Source organism: Uloborus diversus, chromosome 6 (genome assembly GCF_026930045.1).
Source record: "Uloborus diversus isolate 005 chromosome 6, Udiv.v.3.1, whole genome shotgun sequence".
NCBI classification, from domain to species: Eukaryota; Metazoa; Arthropoda; class Arachnida; order Araneae; family Uloboridae; genus Uloborus; species Uloborus diversus.
Genome location: NC_072736.1, coordinates 118,176,687 through 118,197,597, shown reverse-complemented (window position 1 = coordinate 118,197,597; position 20,911 = coordinate 118,176,687). Strand labels below are relative to the sequence as shown.

At 32.9% G+C, this 20,911-nt stretch overlaps 1 protein-coding gene across 1 annotated transcript in view; it reads left to right on the top strand.

The window, feature by feature from the left end:
- LOC129224489 (endoplasmic reticulum metallopeptidase 1-like) overlaps positions 1–20,529 on the top strand; it is a 36,082-nt gene extending 15,553 nt beyond the window's left edge. The window contains exons 5-14 of the mRNA XM_054858948.1: positions 2,778–2,870; positions 3,528–3,737; positions 9,111–9,334; positions 9,495–9,681; positions 10,715–10,905; positions 12,928–13,083; positions 14,088–14,287; positions 15,748–15,863; positions 18,404–18,573; positions 20,353–20,529. Coding sequence (XP_054714923.1) covers positions 2,778–2,870; positions 3,528–3,737; positions 9,111–9,334; positions 9,495–9,681; positions 10,715–10,905; positions 12,928–13,083; positions 14,088–14,287; positions 15,748–15,863; positions 18,404–18,573; positions 20,353–20,529 — 1,724 coding nt within the window. The remainder of the gene's footprint in view (positions 1–2,777; positions 2,871–3,527; positions 3,738–9,110; positions 9,335–9,494; positions 9,682–10,714; positions 10,906–12,927; positions 13,084–14,087; positions 14,288–15,747; positions 15,864–18,403; positions 18,574–20,352) is intronic.
- Positions 20,530–20,911: the final 382 nt, after the last annotated feature.

Genomic DNA, 20,911 nt, shown 5'->3' with positions numbered 1-20,911 from the left:
TAATGGTTGTGAACAAAGTTCATTTAATGCAAAAAAGGCAGTTTTTCAATATAAGTATCAAAGTATGAACATTAAATATTTTTAAACTAACCAATAGTAGAAAAATATTCCTTGTTCATTGCTGCCACTAATTCCAAAGGTATGCAATTTAATTCAAATAAATAAAAAATGACACTATTCCTTATCTTTTTATATTAAACAAAAAAGGTCAAAGAAATTCTAAAAGGAAGTCTGGTGTGCCTGCGTCCAGGAGACCCCATAGCACCTACAGCATTCAAATTTTGTGCGAAATTACTTCGAGCCCCAGTGGTTTGCACCTGGGGTTTTGATTTTTAAATTTTGAATTAGTTTTTTTTTGTAATTTTTTAAGCCCAATTTTTGAGTAAATTGCCTATTAAAGGGATGAAAATTACTTGCACTTATTAATATTATATACCATTAGAAAGGATGGAATGTTTTGCATTTTACACAATTTCTTTCAATGTGCTAACTTAATTACGGCGGGAGTTATTTACATTTATAGAGCTCAAGTTTTTTTAGGTTTAGCTGAAATTTAGGTAATACATTCTTCATTAAATCTATTAGTAAAAAGTGAAAGAATTGTCCCACTGTTTTCTTTTTGACACCACTGGAAAGAACAGCATTTTTTACTCCAGATCTAACTTGACCTATGGTCGAAAAACTAAGCTTCTATCTCCAAAGGAGAAAATGCTACTAGCCATTTTATTCAAGTTCAAAAAATCTCGTCTCCATTCAAATTATTGATGTTTTATTTCGAGTTGATATAGTTACGTCTTTTAGATTCGTTTGTTTCTTCTTTCTTATTCACAAATTTTAAGGGTTTCGATTTTAACAGAAAATCTTAGGCTCAACTCAATTCAAGCCCCGAGCTAAAAAGCAAAATATATCACTAGAGACCACGATTATGAAAGCGACTTTTCAAACGTACAAAACTGCAGTTTTGCAATGCTCAGAAACCATTTAGCCCTTACGGCTATGCAAGTTGGTACAAGTTATTTTGAAACCCGTGCAAGTTGTGCTTTTGGTTCCAAAGGGGTTCCATAATGCAATTTTAATCTGTTTCTTTTTAATTGACGATTTAAATCTTTGCAAATCATGTAAGATTGCGATGCAGTCTTCAGGGGTTGGCGAGCGTCAGCAAGCAGGGGGCCCCTAGTTTGTGTAAAAAAAAAGTGAACAACGCATTTAATGTTATATGTATCTGGTAATATGTGCACCAAAGGGCTGGTATACACTAAGGTATTGAAAGGCATGTTTCGGACATTTATCAGCACTTTAAAAGAATATTTTCGTATTTTACAGTAAGCTAGCATTTTGTATCATGGGTACAGATGTGATATACCCCCCCATTTGGCGACATCCGATTTTTTGCACAAAATTGAAATATTTTTCTCGCCAATGAGGCGATAACTTTTTAAGCATAGCATCCCTGGCGAAATAAACCAGTGTTTCGCAACCCGAAGGCAATCTTGTTCAAACTTGTTTACTTGGGTTGTTTACTCGGTTTTACGCATGAGAGATAGGTGTTGTTTCGTGCTATATACCTTACAGGAAAGCTTATTTTGTGTTAGTTTAAATTCAGTAGTTGTGTTTTGAAGTAAAAACATTAGAAAATGCCAGTTTCTTCAAACTTGAATGTTAATTAAAAGTTAACTCCAACGTGGTGTGTATCTGTAACGTGCCACTGTCATATAATGTATTGTTTTAGACTGAGTGTGAGGATTTATACAATAAAAAGGCAAGTTCTTTATTTTAGAATTAAAAAAAAAAACTCTCACTTTTGAAATTCTTTGTTTTTACAAATCCCTGAGGGGTTCTTGTAGTTTTTAACTTTATTTTTACTGTATGTAAATTAATTTTACAAAAATAGTACAGTTATTTTGTTCTAAAAGTTAATTCTTATCAATGTCACGAATTATTTAGACATTCTATGAACGTGCCTCCTTTAGGTACTGAATTTCTGAAAATAAGTTGACAGCATTTTATAAAAATATAAAGGTGTTATTTTATGTAAAATATAATAGGTATTTTGAAAGTATGTCTGGATAGCAAATAAATGTATGGTATTTTTGTATTGTTTATGTTTAGGATGGTTCTGTTGAGAGATTTTTACTTTTCACACATCGAAATTTGAGTAACTAAGCGTTTTTTGGCTGAAATAGTTATTGATTTTGGGGATGTTTTCCGCTTTAAACATTGCAATTTGAATCGCTTTGTTCTTTTTTAGCAGAATATGAGAAAAATTTTTGTTCGATGAAATGCATGTTGGAAAATAGCTTTTATTTCTATTGATACATATTTCATTGGTGAGCTGTTATAGTAATTTGTCAATTTAAGCATTTTAAATACTTTTAGGTAATTGTTCTTTGTGTACAAAAACTTTTTAGTTTCTGGTATTTTTGAAGCGTATATTCGTGATGTTTTTGTTGTTTTATGTTTTTATTTTTTATTGTGTTCTGAAGTGCTTTGATCATGTTTTTTTATCTTTTTTTCCTGTTGGCGCTAAAAAAGCATCGCTAAGAGCGATGTATGACATATGTTGTCATACATCGTTTTCTTGGCGACACTTTCTTGGCGCCAACAGGAAAAGTCGCCAAGGGTGGGGTATATCACATTAGTTCCGTATCATGTTTATGAGTAATGAAGTTTTAGAGAAAAAATAACCTTTCTGATTACTACTAATTTTGATAGATTTTTTCCCCCTTTTCATTACCCTATTTGTCTCTGGCTTATAAAAATTTTTTTCTGTCTTGTAGGTCTAGATTTTGCTTATGTAAAGAACGGTTATGTGTATCACACGAAGTATGATGTTCCTGAAGCCATTACAGAAGGAGCAATACAGCAAGCTGGTAAATGGTTTTTAGATTTCGGTTTACTTTTTCTATTATTAATTTTGTTATTATTTAAAACATTGCTATTTTAAATGGTATTCATCTGAATTCTTATTAATAAAATATTTATTACCGACACAAGTAATATTTGACAGTAGCATTATAAACTAATGGAATAGTTATGTAGAAAGGTTCTTAATCAAATTGGGATTTAATTTTACTAGAATTTTTTTTGACGCATACATTTAGGCTCAGACTGATTAATTAGACCAATCAAAGCAACTAGGAAGGTGGAACTTGAGTCAGTTGGAGATGATCTTTTATTTTGAATTTCAAGAAACTGTTGCAAAGAATCAAATAATCAGTTCTAGTTACTATACAAAAATAATTTTTGAAAGTTCAGTTTTAGAAAAAAAAAATTCTTAAGAATCAAGTTCTTGGTTTTGTAAGTGCAAAAAGAAAAGAAAGGCACAGTGCTTTTATATGAATTTGAGCAGTCAACCTATTGCAAATCCAAGAAAAATCAAACAGTTTCATGTCACCAAGAATATCACAATAAAATTTTTAAAAAATGATCAATTCTTTTAAAATTTGAAACTTGTTTCTAAATTTTCTTAGTGAAATTTTATTAATTTATTCGGGATGAAATTTAATGTAGTTCCAATTTTATACTAGGCATGAATCTCCTGAATCTAATACATAATGCTCTAAAGTCACCCGATATGAATGTTGCCAAGAAAGAAGACCAGACGGTACAGCCACTTGTATTCTTTGATTTTATGGGAATCTACATGGTAGTGTACAGGATAAAAGTCGCTTCGGTTGTAAACATTTTTGCTGTATTGCTTTGCTGCTTTGATATTGCTATAAGGGCAAAACTTTCAGGTTTGTTTAAATTTATTTTATTGCATCACATGCATTCTATAATTTTTATTCCACTCTCTTATCTTTTCTTAAAATGTTAGGTAGTGTTATTTTGTGCAATCTGTTTATGTATCTGATGCAAAAACTAGGTTTTTTTTTTTTCAAGCTCCGTTTGGCTATTAAAAAAAAACGGGTGAATATACAAAAAAGATTTTACTATCAAAAGTAAGGTACAAGGCATATTATTTCTCCACATAATTACCTTGACGATTTAGGCATTTGTCGTACCTCTGCACAAGCTTTTCTATACCCTCCTCATAGAACCTTGCTGGCAATGATTGAAAATGATTTTTGACGGTGTTTTTGTTACCCAGTGTGTAAAAATTTTTCTGTAACGCAACAGTTGTATAGCTACAGAATGTAGGGATGATCTTGAAACTTCTGGAAATTGCTTCAATAATCCACTTATCGTGAATCTTCGATTTTCCTTATCAACTTTGTCTACTCTTTGAATAAGGTTAGAGACTTACGTCCCTGACCCCTTTCAACATGCACATTAGTTCTGCCCTCTTTAAATTTTTGGCACCACTTACGAACAACACCAGCACTCATTAAGTCGTCTCCATATACACGACTTATTCTTGGATAAATTTCCGCTGCCCTGTTACCCTCTGCTTGCAAGAAACACGAATAACACTTCTCAATCCACATTTGGTATGGTATTTGATAGAGACAGCCATGTTTTCGTGTCTGTAGCTCAACAGGAATTGGCAGATTGGACTCAACAGTAACTGAGTATTTGGACAGGGGTATGTGCAGTATCCTAGTATGCAAACCAGCCATCTGCCGCCCACCTGGCTTTCCTACAGTAAAAACAGAGCTTGAAAAAAAACAACCTATGTATTTTTTGTTTTTCAATTGAATTCCAGTATGTTGCAAGTATAGCTGATGTTCATAAATATTTTTTTCTTGATCATGAGTCAAAACACCGTGTGCTTTTTGGAACTAATTACTGATTTCTGAAATTAATGCTTTAATAGACTTATAAATGTTTTTTAAGCTAAATTATATTTATCATCCAGTCTTTCTCAAATCATCCAAAGCCTTGGAATTTGAATACAGGTTAAAAATTAGTTTCAAACCTATACATTTTTGAATCATAATCTCCTTAAGTGTTATTATTAGAACCTGGGATATATACTACACTAAAGCTCTAAGAATTTTTAAAATGTGTCCTAATGTTTTTTTAAATTTTCATAGAGAAAAAGTTGTCACGTATGAATTAAATATGCTTGATAATATTTTTGCATTCTGCTAATTAAGCAATAAATAGATATTAAAAGAATTACTTCTACTTGTGTGCACATTAATTATGTTGATTGCAATAAATCTCAAAATGTTCTTCAAGGCTTTCTCAAGTTAGACATTCTCTTTTGTTATTTAAAGTCGTTTCTATAGATAATATCTTCCATTGTTGGAAGACCTATCGCCCTTGCCATTTAGAAAGTTCTTGATCTATTTTAATTTAGAATGACCTTTGTTGTTATCTCTTAAAATATTGTTGAGTTCTACTGTGCATTTTTCTCTATTTTTTTTTCTTTTTTCAAATAAATTACATTTCCATCTGAGGACTAAGGTTTTCCGTGATTGAAAAGCAAACTCTTTATAAATGCACCTATAGCGACTTAGGCATGTTTATTGTTGAACATTTGGAATTATATTCTAAAAATTGATACATATTTGCAATGCATGAAATCTTAGTCGCTCAGACCCACTAAGTGTGTCCTAGACAATCTGATTCATGATATTCGCTGATCCTGGAAATGCTTTCTCTTTTATTATTGGCCAGTAGAAGAGATAGTACATATTTCCACAAAATATTTTTCCTTTGTCATGCGATTTTACATTCTTAATGATGAACAAAATTTTTTCTTTTTAATCTTTTTTCTTTTTTGATAAGTATAACAAGTGAAAAACTCAGAATTATGCATTTATTTAAAAAAATTTGCTGTTTTTTCTGCGTTAATATGAAAAGAAACAAAAATGTGCAATTGTATATGTATCTCCATATGATATGGGCTCTAGTCGTTATGTAATATGTATCATTGTAATTTTGTTATCTCTAACACTAATGACTGGTCTCTTTGAGCACTTAAATTTCAACAAACCCCAAAATACTCCTGTAGATCACCGGAGACCTACAACAAAAAGTACCATTCAAACCATTGGGATAAGAATGGAATTGATGTTTCAATCAATAACATTCATACTCTTGTCGGGATTTGAACTCAGATTCATGGATATTTGTCTTGCAACCCATGCTGTTATGTGTTGTGGGAGTTTGATAAAATAGCATTGATTAAATAAAAGACATTTTATTTGACATTCTAATCCAGTGTTTCTAAAAAAAACCATCTATTCTCATGGGCTTAAATTTCTCAGAACAGAACTGCAATATGTTAAGCAGTTAATTATTTTAACTATTTGTTGTTATTTAAGGATTTATAGAACTTAGTCTTGAGATTTTCAAATATTAAAACAAAATTTACACTTTTTTTTCTTTTTAATTCATTAGTCTTTTCCTCCAATTTCATGGCGATGTTTAAAACTAATATCATTATCTTCACATCTACTAATTAGTAATATAGAATTGATTAGAAATTGTACTTGCAGTTGCATTTTAGACTTTTAAAGGAGCATGAAAACATGGCTCTAAAGTTTGTTTGAATCTTAATTCTTTATTATGACATAATTTGTATAAATCTTTTTTTTCTGCAATCATCAGAGTTGTTTGAATTTCTTGCTTGTTTAATTAGCCTAACTCATTGTTTTGTTTGGGTGGAAAAAATTCACCTGAGACTAAGTATATTATTTGATATATTTTCTACTGTGTCAAAAGAAACAATAAATAAGTAACATAAATTTAACAGCATAAACTACTCCAGAAAATGTTGGAAGAAATGTCTCAATGTACTTTCATTTTTATCTGTTGAGTTTGTTCTAGTCATTGTTCCAAGTGGCTCTAATGTGTTTTAAACTGATGAAGTAATTAAGGACTTGGCTGGTGTCCAACATGATGGGTCTTGACACTTTCATGGCAGTTTGCCAAAAGTATTTTTCCCTTTTTTGTTTGTTGATTTTATCACTCTTCAGAAAAGTTTAAATTCACTCAAAAAAGTTAATATAATTACGTTTTTGAACTAGTTCATATGAAACAAAAGGGACTTAAAATACTTGACCTTTTCGGAATATTAAGCTTTTTTCTGTAAATTATCTCTTAATGTTTTAATGAATTGATAGTAGAAATGTTGCTTAAAGATTTTGCTAACAGAGATAGTTTAAATACAGTCGGGGCCCCAATTTAACGAACCTTTAAACTCCAAATCAAAAAATTATTTTAACAGCCAAAAACATTTTTTTTTTTTTTGTTAATTTGAGTTAGGAAATGTTGGATTGTTTTCCAGATGACTTAACTCATATTGTCCGGAGAAGAAAAAGACTTTTCTTGGAATCGGCAATTTTTGATCAGCGAGGGGTAGAAACCAATGAATAGCGGTTCTGATGCAGAAAGAAATACTGAAACACCTATTAGAACTTACTTTTTAAAATCCTTTATATGGCCTGTAAACTAAACATGTCTCAGCAGACATGCATCAGGCCCTAAATGACATAGTATTTTCTTCTCTCCATAAAGTCAAAAGATAACTATTGGGTGCTCTTTAGACAAACAGTAGCCCATTTAGTCATTGCTGTCAGTAGTTTAGCTAATAAAGGTGTTGCGAAATCAAAAAGACATGGCTCAAACAGAGTAAGAAGTAAACAAGACTGCTTACATGAATTATTTTCATATTCTTTTTCAGAGCTATTCAGGGCTTGGCAAAACCCTCGGGAGCAAACATACACAACAACTATAACTCTGTCAGCACTCTTTTTTGCAGCATTACAGAAAGAAAGGATTTTTTTCCGCATGGAAGGTGCCATGCCTGATTTTTATATTCAGTCTGAAAGCCAGATTGGCAGTGCCAAGTTTTTTCTGTGTTTTATACCAGTAAGGGGTGCTCATAGTCATGTAATGTATCCAAGGTACAAGAAAACATACCTTTCAAAAAAGTTGTAGTCAAAGGTTCGAATTTTACTTTAAAGAAAGTTTTGTAAAATCTAGGTTACTTTTAAGGAAAGTTTGCTGGTCTCTGAAAAAAAAAAAAAAAAAATCTACATGGATTCTTGAGCTTTTGGTTATGCTCAAGCTAAATAAATTGTATATTAAGGTTAAACAAATATAAATTTTCAATCTTATTATTTTGTCTAGCATCATAATCAACTTGAACATGATGTGATTTTTATTTATTTACTTATTTTTTTGGTAAAGTATTGTTTAGAAATTTAAAATTTTAAGTAATTCAAAAAATTCAAGTTTATTTTTATTTTCATTTTTTGAAACTTTTTCTGGTTAATTCCTTTTGTACCTTTTCTTTTATCTTTTCTTTTAAGTTTTAAACAAATACAAAGGTAACCTTGCTAGGTTTGTCCTAGTATATTTATCAAACTAGAATGAAGATCAATTTATTTCATTTAAATGCATTAAAAATGTTCCTTTTTAAAAAGTTCTTTCACCTTTCTTTTTCTACACAGAAAGAAAATTAGATAAAAAAAAAAAATATTAATTTGGATGCATTTTAATTAATTAAATGTACTTTAAAGTTCATAGCAAGTGAAATAAAATAGGATGTAAAAATTAGTTGTTAGAGTTTGCATTGAAAGAGAAAAAAAGCAATCAAACATCATCGAAAACAAACAGCACCAGTTTGATTCAAAACCAAAATAGGATTCTAATAGAGAAAACAAATTGTCTGGAGAAAGAAAGTTAAATAGACATTTTCTAATTGAGTGAAGACTTGTGTTACTTTTTCCAATGTTTTATTGTGAAATAATTTGATTTGTTAATCTCAAATTTTAGTTCTATTTTTAAAATTTGTGGTGATTTGAAATAGTGCCGATGCATTTAGAACTCTAAACCATTTATAATTTTATTTTGCCTTGACTGCTTGGTCAAAGAACATCTGATGGCCAGTTGGAGGAGGGGGAATTATGTTCTTACTTTTTTCATCTCACTCCTAATTTAAAGAAAATAGGAATTCTTTAAAAAATTGGTTTGAAAATAATTTTACAAAATGAATACCTTCATCTTGATACAGTAAAACCCCTCTCAACGGACACCCCTCAAAAGTGGACACCCCTCTTATGCGGACAATTTTTAATTCCTTGATTCTAAGGCAAAAACCATTATTAAACCCCTGTCCCGCGGACACCCCTCTAATTGCGGACAAAAAAAGTTGTCCTGTTGTCCGCATTAGAGGGATTTCACTGTATTAACTTCTGATTTATTTTTTTTAGGCTCCTATGTTGCTCGACTAAGTTCAACTGCAAAAGCCATTTTCGTAATGCTTGGTAGTCTCCTTACAGCCTGTTTGTCATGCGTTGTTATTGCCTTTGTACTGGATCTCTTTGGAGCCACCATGTCGTGGTACCAGTCTCCTTATTTAATATTCGGTCTTTATGCGGCTTCCTCTTCTGCTGTAATTTTGTCTATTCTGGGACTGTTTGTAAATAAAAAAGTGGTAAGTTCACTCTTTCATACCAGTGAATTAATAGTTCAGTTTGATTGCATTAAAATACAAGTTTTTTTGGTCTCATACAGGCTAATGACTTTTTGATTCTGCAACATATTTCAAAACTTTTTACGCGTACAAAATCTTTAAAGATAGTTTTTATTTTCAGAGCCACAGAGTTAAATGGTTTCAAGAAGATGTTTATTTTGATGCTGCTCGAATAATTTGGGTTTTCATCTTGCTCTTGTTAGAGTGGCAAGAAATAAACTCCTCCTTCATATGCTGCACTTGGGTTTTGTTTCCTACCATAATACGAGGGATCATTGGTAATGTCTTCAGTTTAACCAGTTCAAGAGGTTTGTTTAACTAGAGTTCGTCCTTTGTTTTGTATCTTATATTATCATGTAAGCTTTTTGCTACAATATGATTAAAGTGAAAAACCAACGTAAATGAACCAAATTCTGAAGAAAAGTAACATTGTTTTATAATTTTGAATTGGAATTTCACTATTCACGAAAAATGGAAATATTGGTGTAAACTCATATGCCGTATTATTTCTAATATAATGAATTCATTGCTTAATATAACAAATGCAATTACTCAACCATACAAGGGAACAATTTTTAGCAAAATTTCTGTTGATTTGACAAAATGATTGACAAGATTTTAGAGCTGTTTGTAGAGTAAAATAGTCATGCTGATTAGATAAATAAATACCTTTGTGAAGAGCTTTCTCAAAAGTCTCGTCAAATAAGGACCAAAAAAGACGAACAGATGGGAAATCTTCTGTTTCTATACGTGTGGAATACATTATAATAAGACGAGCTTGCTCCAAAAATCAAACATAAAGTGATATTAGATGGGGATTAAAGTGACGATACAGTTCTCAAAGACTAAAACTGAGATCATTTCTTGGCTTGGGAATCCATTTGTCAGTGAAAAATATGTCAGATCCAACAACAAAGTTCCTTTTCCCCACTGTTATTTCTGACCCTCAGAAAATAATTAAAAATGTTTTCAATCTTGGTTCTTTTTTGAATGTATTGCATTTTATTCTGCCAATGTCGAATTTTTACTTTCCTCGGTATTTTTCTAATTAAATGTACCTTTGTGTACAAATTTAATTTTACAAATTGCAATAAAAATAGAGCAAATTGTGCTTAAAATTGACTGGAAAATGAAGTGAACCTATTTCAAGTTTGAGCCTCTCTGCAGTTGGCTGAGGATGACTTTCAAAAATAACTTAAAATTATTTAAATCACTGACCTATTATTTTTTACATTGATATTAAATCTTGTCATAGCTATAAGAGAATAATTTATCTTAAATTTCATTTTTGACCATTTAGTAAATATTTCACATAGATTAATAAAACTAAACATTTTTCAGGAAGTCAGAAGTCGCATCTTTGTATTCATGTTTTAATGCAACTCATGCCGTTGTCCTTCTTATTATACTGTGCTTGGTCTGTGTACAGTGTCTTTGTTCCTATTATGGGCCGCATTGGTGCGACGGTGAATCCCGATTTACTAATAGGGTTGTTTACCACTATTTTAGTGTTCTTGTCCACATCTTACATGGTAAGATTTTTGTATTTAAAATTTGCACCAGTCTTGATGCTTATAATTTAAATATATTGTGATTTTTTTACTTCACCCTAGAATATCTATTGTCCTTGGTATTTTTGAAAGATTGAATTCTTCCTTTATTCTTTTTACCGAAAAGTCTGACATGGACACCATTCATCTATGTGTGCTTATTAATTCCTTGACATGCAAATCAAACAGGCCCAGAACTTCATACCAGCAGACACTGCAGTGCTGGAGGGCCCACGATCTTAAGGGGCCCACGGTTCAAGAAATTGAAAAAAAAAAGGCACTAAGACTGATTAATGTTGCAAATATGCATTATTGGCCTCTGGGGAGAGGTCCTACCGATTTTGTTGCAAGGGCCCCAAAATTTATAGATTGGGCCTGAAATAAAAACTATGCTTTGACCCATCTGTAGAGTATCATTTAATTAGACTCAATTGTGAGTTTTCATGTAGGGTTTCAGACACGGCATTTTATTTTGAAAATTACATTGCTTTCAAAGATCTAATTAAGTTGAAAATTAAGTTAGTAGTTTTAGTTAGTTATTTTATAGTTTTGTGACAGGTGATTCTTTTCAAAGTATTTAGGAACATGTAATGGAACAAGACAGGTTTTACATTGCCAAGTTCTTTCGCTTATATTATGTTTTATGATGTAATTTTGTTATCAGTACTGTTGAGAATGGAAATGCATCTTCAAGTCTAAACAAAAAGCACTGATGCATGGCCGAAACAGCTAGTAATTTAATACACATTGCCCGGTTTTTGCCAAAGACAGATTTTGACTTTTCAGAGACGTCAAAGTCTGCAATGGCACATGAAATGAATGGCATCTCTGAGACGTCATTTTATCAATGGGAGGCATAATTGAAATCAAGGGTTTAATTATCTATATATAAAAACAAATGTAGCTAAATTAAGAAAGGAAAAAAAAAATAAATGGATAGAGAGAGGGGAGGACAAATGAACCACTGGATCTACAAAATCACACTAATTCGGCATTTTAGAGTAGTGGTCTGTCGATAGATGTGATAAGTAAAGCAATATTTTCTGTAATGCAGTGTTTCTCAACCTTTTTGACTCCACAGCTTCTAATAAGTAAAACAAAGAGGAAATGAATACTTCCCTACGCCCCTGCCCCCCCTCCCTGCTCAAAGCTTAACCACTTAACGCATTTGCCTGTGTCTGACATGGGCGAAAGTTCCCAGGAAAACACTGTTTTCATACCATCTTCAAATTTTCATGAAAGTTACGATTACCTCCCCCCCCCCTTGCTTCCTTGTTATTCTCCTCTCCACACAACTGAAGTTGTAAAAAAAAAACACTTACACAAAACCTATAGATTAACTTTGTCAAAAAAAAAAACTTTTTTGCCAGTTTTTCAGAAAAAAAAAAACCTTTGCTTTAAGGGGTTAAAGTAAAATAAGGGAAGTAGAAAGGTAAATTGTAGCCTTAAAAATCAGTTATGCGAATTCATCCCGAATAAGCACAATTAAAAATCCACAATTCCTAAAGGATAGGAACTTAGTCCGTTTGCGGAGACTATTGTTAAAACTGCAAACTTGGCAATTAATGCTCACAACAACTGGTCTAGTGTCTGATAACACTATGCTGCAAAAAAAAAAAAAACTTTCAAAATGTTACCTCCAATGCTCAGCATATAACAATGAAGTTATACTTAGCTGATAGGATGTATAGAATCCAAATTATTAGAAAAACATTTCGGCAGCTTACAAGGTTAAATTATGATAGTGTAAATAGTAGTCAACTTGAAGCAGATTTCAATTACTGTGCATCGAGTTACCAATTTTTTTTTTACAAATACAAACAACACTTCCAACCATGGAAAAGTGTTAAGTTACTGAAAGAGTTAAGTTATTTAAGAGCCTTTTAAACAATGCTCTACTGTACTTCAGATTCAAATCTAGGTTAATGAATATTAGTTTTTTATTATTATTAAGATTTTATTTATTATTATTTTGTTATTTATGCATTATCCTTTTTCTTCCAGTTCTCTATAGTACAAGTCATGACCACTGCCCGTCACATGATTTCAATTCTCTTGTCCGTTTTTGGTGTTACTTTTCTTCTTGTATGTCTGACACCTTTTGGATTTCCATATTCGGGAGATCCCGAGTCTCCAGCTCCAATGAGATGTTATATTTTGGTAAGTTGATTTTGTAGATTTGATAAGTTGATGATTGAATATTTTACGCTATTTTATTCCTTTGTCAACTCATAGGATGTATTGAACTTTTTTTTTTTTTTTTTTGAGAGCCAAACCCATCCTTAGAAAATACATCTCATAACATTAAAATAGATCAATGTATTATATGTACCATTAAAACTAGGGAAAATGTCCAGGTCTTTAGAGCTTTGCTTTGCTTTTAAAAAACTAATAAAAATTCTACCCCTTGTATGAGTTGACCCCCCCCCCCTCCCCAAAACTTTTGAAAGCTTTATTTATGTGCAATCATGTACTTTAAGACAATTAAGGAAAGGTTTTGTGTTTTCTATGAACTTTTTTCATAAAACTGATATGAAGTAACATTCGTCTATTGCGTTATATTTGGTGACTGAACACTCTTCCATTTCTTAAACCGTCTATTTTCATCACTACTGATATTAATTTGCGGTCACACTTCTTTTTATACTATCAGTTCATGAACACTAATTAGTGTAAGTTTTTAATTTTTTTTTGTTCTATTTTTACTATTAATCTATGGAGGGGAGGGGGGGGGGGGCACTTGGAAAAATCTCCTTGGGCTTCAACACTACTATTGCTGGCCCTGCTCGTCTCTCCCCTTCGTCGCAAGCTGCATCAATTTCACAAACCTCCCGATGTTGCATCATTTGTAGACTTGCAACTATCCTAATTTTATCTTTATTAATTATGTATTTAAAATATCATTTATCATGCATCTATGTAATATTATCATTGTTGTTATTTATTTTATTGCTATTTATTTCTTTAATGTATCTTTTTACTTTTTTTTTTTTTTTTTTGACTATTATAACCTTTTAGTGTGTATTGTAGAACATCAAGAAAACAATTTAAAGACCACTAATATAAGCTAGTGCTTCTTGCAGTTTTTATCAATTTCAAGTTTGAAACAACAAAAAGTTTAATATACGTTCCATTAAACAATGAAATGCATCGATTTTTTGCAGCACACTGAACGCACATTTTACAACCAAACTGGAGCTGCTTTCAAGCGAGATTCTGGTTACTGGATTGTGCCCCTCGATTACAATGGCCCTAAAATGCTGGGGCAATTTATCGAGGAGTTGAAAGGAAGAGAGCCCATTGACTGTGATGCTGAACTGGGCTGTGGAATGCCTTTTTACATGCCTGTGATTTCTCTGCTCAGGTAAAATTATTTTAATTTTGTTTTCTCCTCTGTTGACTTGCTCGAGCTTCAATAAGTTTTACTTCACCATACACAGTTCATTTGATTCTTTTTCAGTGCAGAGAAGCTCAGATGGGGGTGGCTCGGGGGGGGGGGAGTATGAGATGAATTTTCCTTCAAGTGATTAAAGGTAATAATCGAAATGGGGTTCCAGTGGCTTCAGCTTCAAGAAATTATCGGAAATGAGTCCAAAACCCTTCATTTGTCCTTGAATCCCCCCGGTCACTTATGATCTTCCCCCTTTCAGTTTGTGTGCACACTCTTTAATAATGCTCCTTTCAAAAACTAGAAGCTGAATCCACTCTTATGCAAAGTATGTTGGGCAAATCTGCTATTCTGCCCTGAAAATATTTGTTTTTTTGTTGTAAAAATTATGCAAATGTTGTGTAAATTGTTTTCAAACCACCTTTTCTTTTGAGTTCCCCCCCCCCCCCCCCAACCCAAAAATGAGTTCCCCCAAACATTTTTTTTTCATATTAAAATACTGGTTCAGTGTGAAGAACATATACTGTGAAACCCTGATTTTATGTTTCTCAAGGGACTGGGTTTAAAAAATGCAAAATAAGGGAAAATACGGGAAATACATAGAAAGCAGAAATTAAATTTAAAAAAAACTAAATGTTGTAGAGATGACTCTTTCAAAAGGTATAATATCTATATTTTACCAAGAGAACATCATTATACTTACTATTTTAGATTATTTTACACATTTTTTTGTTAATCCGGGCATTTAGGTTGAAAATAGGCCGTAGTAGTGGATTGTTTCAGTCATTGAGTTCAAAGTAAATTTATTTTCTTCCAGGATTGAAATTCTTTGCCAGGTTTTTTCCTGGTCTTCATGAGAAATAAGTCTTTTACTCTTTGTAAGCTCTTCATTGCAATATTGCAAGAAGGGACGGGCTGTGCTTCCAGTTCATCTTGTTCATCTTCATTGCCGAATGAAAAGTCCATACAAATGGCTACGGATGCAGCAGTAGCATTTCTGTTTTCATAGATTAACTTACAACAATGTGGGTTATCTTTTAAAAAGCACAATTTAAACATATTGCTTCTTTTTTTTTTTCTTTACTTCCTTGAAAAATGTGAAATGTGGAATACTCATCACAAACTTACAATACAGGTGAAATTAACATTATTAGTGTATAGAAAAACTAGGACCTGAAGAAAAAAATTTCAAATGAGGGGAAAATGTAAATTTGAGGGACCTAAAATCAGGTTTCATTGTATTTGTAATCTGAAATTTTTCAGTATTAATTTTGAACATGCTATTAGTTTAGATAACCTCCACAGGCTTTAAAAACATATTGAAAGGCAAAATTCGTTTCTGTGTTTCTTTTGTGTTGAAAATCATTTAATGTACAAAATATTTGTTGCATGAAATTTCAAAAACTTATGTATTGAAAGATTGATTCTATTTTCAGGAAAAGTTATTACATACCTGCATCAAAGCCACAAATTCATGCACACCATAAATTTGAAATGATTGAGAAATTAGTAGTAGGAACACATACTTACAGAATGAAGTTTCGTGCTTATGGTAAATATTAAGATTTTCTTACAATATGAATGTTTTTCATCATGCAGTTGTATTTCATACTGTGAACACTAGTGCTGGGCGATGTTGCAGATTTTAACATCGCGAGTAAACATCGCGATATTCCGATACATCGCGATATTTCGATGTATTTTCTTTTCATTAAATCAAGGGTGTCCACCAAGGGGGAGGGGGTGGGGTAAGGCGCAAGGTCTGCAAAAGCATGAGCCACATAAAAACACAGAAGATTCATTTTAATTTCATATTTTGGAAGACATTCCCCATTTCAAACAATGACCCCAGTTCACTGCGCATTTTTTGTGCGGGGGGGGGGGGAGTCAGAGAAGGGGTTTGACTTAAAGAAAGAAGTAGCAAGGTCAAGGTGAAGGGGAAACGTTTTGATTAGAAGATTCAGAGTCTTGGTTGTTTCTTTTCTTTTTTCTTTTGAGTGGAGAAGGAAAAACTAAAAAAAGGGAAGGACTAAAAAGTTTGTGTCCTAGAATTTCGGGGGTTATTTGTCCCGACGGTCCCCACCCTGTATACGGCCCTGCCATCGACATAATATCACGATGCTTCGCCATTGGCTGCGAGAAGCGATGCTTCGACTTCAGTCACCAAGTCATCATAAACCGCGATGTATTCTCAAAGGCAGTTCTTTCGACGCATCGTGACGCATCGCGGTGTATCAGCGAGTAGTCTCGCCGAGTCATCCGCGATGTATCTGCGAAGGCAGTTCTTCCTACGCATCGTGATGCATCGCGGTGTATCAGCGAGTAGTCTCGCCGAGTCATTCGCGATGTATCTGCGAAGGCAGTTCTTCCGATGCATCGTGATGCATCGCGGTGTATCAGCGAGCCGGGGAGAATCGCGAAGGCCCCGAGCGTGCGCAATCTCGCCGAATCATTATGAGGCCGTTCTTCCTTCCGACGCATCGCGGTGTTTCAACGAACGCGGTCTTTCGCAAGCATCGTGGTTCGCTCAGACGTTCTGATGCCGTTGGAAACATCGCGGCGCATCACGATGTATCGTGATACATCGCGTTTCACCGGGAATCGCGGTGTATCGGAAGAACAGTAAATATAAACACCGGCGTGGCGATGATTGCTTGACACCGGTGTTTTGCGATGTATCGATGTATCGCCCAGCCCTAGTGAACACATAGTAAATAAGTCATGAGCATCCTCGCAATCTTTTGTATAACAACCGTTCAAGAGAATCGGAGAGTTTTGTTCACTAGTGACTCTCATGTCATCTCTTGTATTTTTTTGTCTTTGTTCTAAAGATTCACAGCCTTGAAAACGTGGAAGATTTAAAAACTTGGGATTTGGCATACCAGGGAACATAGGATAGTGAACATTTAAACCCAGTTCACAGTGTGTTAATAGATATTTAAAGCAATTTTGATTTAATGTAAAATAAGAATTTTTGTGATAATAAGTTAATGTTTTTGTGCCTTGATCCTTGTCTTTGAGTTTTGTTTCCACAACTAGATGTCATAAAAATTGTATAATTTTGGGAAAATGCTTCTCTACATAGTATAAAATGAAGTCCCCAAAAAGCATCTGTGTGTTTGAACCCGCAAAACTCGAGAACTATCTGGCTGATTTCAGTGAAATTTTCACAGTTTATTCCTTTAAGTCCTGAAAAGGTTTGCAGACCAGTTCGAAAAAAATTCGATGAATAGTTCTTTTTTTTTAAATTCCAATTTAGGCCCATTTTTGTCATAAATTCCCGATGATGGGGGGTTAAAATTTTTTTGCATATTTTAATATTATATATCGTTGGAAAGAGTAGAATTTTCCGGGTTCTACGCAATTTGTTTCAATGATCTAACTTAATTACGACGGGAGTTATTTGCGTTTTAGCTTGAATTTGTTTTGGCTTAGCTGAAATTTAGGCACTACTTTCTTCATTAAATCTATCAATAAAAAGTGAAGGGATTGTCCCACAGTTTTCTTTTTCACACCACTGGAAAGAGCTGCTTTTTACACTCCAGTTTCTAACTCGACCTATGGTCGAAAGTTTAACTCTTTATCTCCATTAGAAAAAAAATTACAAGCAAATTAAATGAAGTTCAAAAATCTGTTCTCTATACAAGTTTTTAATCATTTTATTTTCCGTTTACACTGTAACTCTTTTTGAATCCGTTGTTTATTTCCATCTTTCTCATTTTCAATTCTTAAACTTATTTTACTTTGTGCTTTTATGGTTACGCTTTTTAAGTGCATCTTTCTCATTTAAATTTCTTAAAAGTATTTTAATATATGTCATCATTGTTTAGAGGGGAAATTTTGCAAGATGTTTTTTTTTTTCTTTTATTTAAGCCTGATTGTTGAATATACAACACTTAACACAATTTCTGTTTTCAAAGTAGACTGGGCAAAGCCAGGCAACGCAGCTTGTAACTTAGATAATTTGAACACAAAGAGAAGAAAATAGTTACTTTTTCCAGCTCCAAATAAAACTTTGCACTAAGATTGTGTGAAGTGTGAGCAGTGAAACCAATTTCTGTAACTTAATACTTATGTGATATTTATTTTTAGGTCCAGACCACATGACAATGATCCTTTCTCCACGTCCTGGGGTTGAATTCTCCAACTGGACACTTGCTGATGGCCCACCACTGGAAAATTTAGATTGGATGGGTCGTCCTACTTATTTTATTTATTATTCCTATGCTGAATTCAAGGAACCATGGACATATTCCATTGATGTGAAGGTAAGGGGCAATTTATGTAGTTCTTGCACCAAAAGCACCTATATGCAAAATTTTTTTTGGGGGGGGGCTCAGATATTTTCCCCATGGTGTAGCTGGATATTTACCCCATAGAAACAGATTTCAGTACAGATTAGAGTTATTAAAATTTGACATTTTTAATAACTTATTCATTAATTGCTGGAGAAGACATGTTTTTACATTTTTGCAAAGGACAAAGTACTAAAAGCAAGGAAGTTCTAATTTCAAAGGGGAGGCTTGAGACCCCCCCCCCATATGGACGCCCTTGTCTTGTACAGACATGACTAAGTCTGAACTCCTCCTTTCAGTGTTTAATCCCTTCCACGTCTGTTAAGTGTCACAACTTGTGCCCAAAACATCCAACAAATTCAAAACAAAAAATTACAAATAGAAGTTTTTTTTTTAATTTCCATTGGTGCTTAGTTATCTTTACTATCAGAAACGTCAGCTTTTTTTCTTTCATGAAATGTGTGTCCCAAAGGCCTTTTCCCCCTTGGAACCATTGAAGCTTTAGAAAGTGCTCTTTTTCAAACCATGTTTTTGCAATTGCGTTCATTAACAAAAAATATTTTCCAATCCTATAGGCATGGAAAATTTATTCCTCAGGAAAATATATTGTTTCAGATATAATCCAGAATCAATCTGGAATATATCTGAGCTAAAAAGAAAAATCTAATTTTAAAACTTTTAAGACCAAATTTCCCCTTTGATTTTGTGTCTGTTTTGAAAGAGCTTGATGCATCAGTGATTGAAACATTGATGCCTTAAAGTTGTATTCCTCAAGGTGAAAAACCTCTAATTCATTTGGTGTTTTTAGAAAGGCAATACAGTGAAACCTCTATGACCAATCACCTTTATAAAATGCTTCTTTCATTAATGACCAATTTTCTAAGGCACTGATTTCCCTCCTATGTACTCAATGTTAAAAATCCTCTTGGGCAGACCATCAAAACATCTCACAACGACCTGCAAATCACAAAACTCAGCACTAACAAAAATGAAGGAATTTTTGGAGTTAGAGAAAACCAAAAGAAAGATAATGAACGAAAATCCAGGATGTCCGTGCACCTAGAAAGTCGGGGAAAGTTATGGATTTTTGGGACTAAAACCATCACTCAAGGGGACCACTTTTGTACTTGATGCTCTATCTGTTTAGAGTTTCTGAAAAGTTATGGAATGGATGGTAATAGTTTTTCATATCATTGAATGCTAAAGTGATGCATGAATATCTTGTGGTAGGCATACATCTGTTATTGTGTTAGGTTGATAAGGACATCAGTTTTCAAAAAGGTTGTTCCTCAAAATTTATCAGTTGCTTACAAATGGAATGGGGGCATTCCGAAATCATTTTAGTGGCCAGATCGATTTTTGTCTCATTTGAGTAGTTGAAAAATATTTTTTGTCATGTTGCACTAATAATAAGGACATTAATAATTTATTTTTACTGCTAAAAGATCTAGGGAAAAAAAAACAATCTGAAGAGGACAAATTTCTTCTCCTATTTTATTATTCTTCCTACATTGATTAAAAGGTTCCTTAGAATTCTGAAACCTGTGTGGAATTAAATTCGCTAGTTTGTGTAATAAAATATTATTTATCCACGTTCAAAGTCTACGCAAAGGTAAACAGTATGTCTCAAGTTTCCTGTTTTCAGTGTTGGAAGGTAAATGCATAGGTCTCATTGTTATGTTGATACTTTATTGATAGCATAAAACTTATTGCATTTTCTTAATGAAACATTACCTCTTCGCCTAGCTCTCCCATGCCATCAGCAACCAGAAGAAAGATTCCGTAATGGATGTCAGCTTCATCACTCATTACCTCCATGGCCATGATTCCATCACCGGTGATTTTCCCAATATTTTGAAGCAAATTCCTCCTTGGATACATGCGACACCATGGACTTGCACTTTAGATATGTTTGTTTTTTAATAGAGAGATAGATTTTAAGGAAATTAAATTATTAAATTATTATACTTACTAAAATTGTTTTTATTATGTGTATGTTTAATCAATTCATTAAAATTTTTGTGATAATAATTTATAGTGCATTGATTATCCAATGAAGAAAAAATGTTGATTTTTTTCCCCCAGCTTTACTCTTATTGATTGCAAAAGCAATTGTACTCTGAAAAAAGGTTTTATTTTTATCTGTTTATAATAGAAGAGACTTTAGTAGAACCTTGTAAAAAATGGAGAAAGTTTTTTCTATTGAAACAAATAGGTCACGTGTCACGTGATAGTTCTCCCCACCTCATGCAACAAAATTTGACAAAAATTATTGAAATGCTCATTTTTTAAAAATTAGTAATTC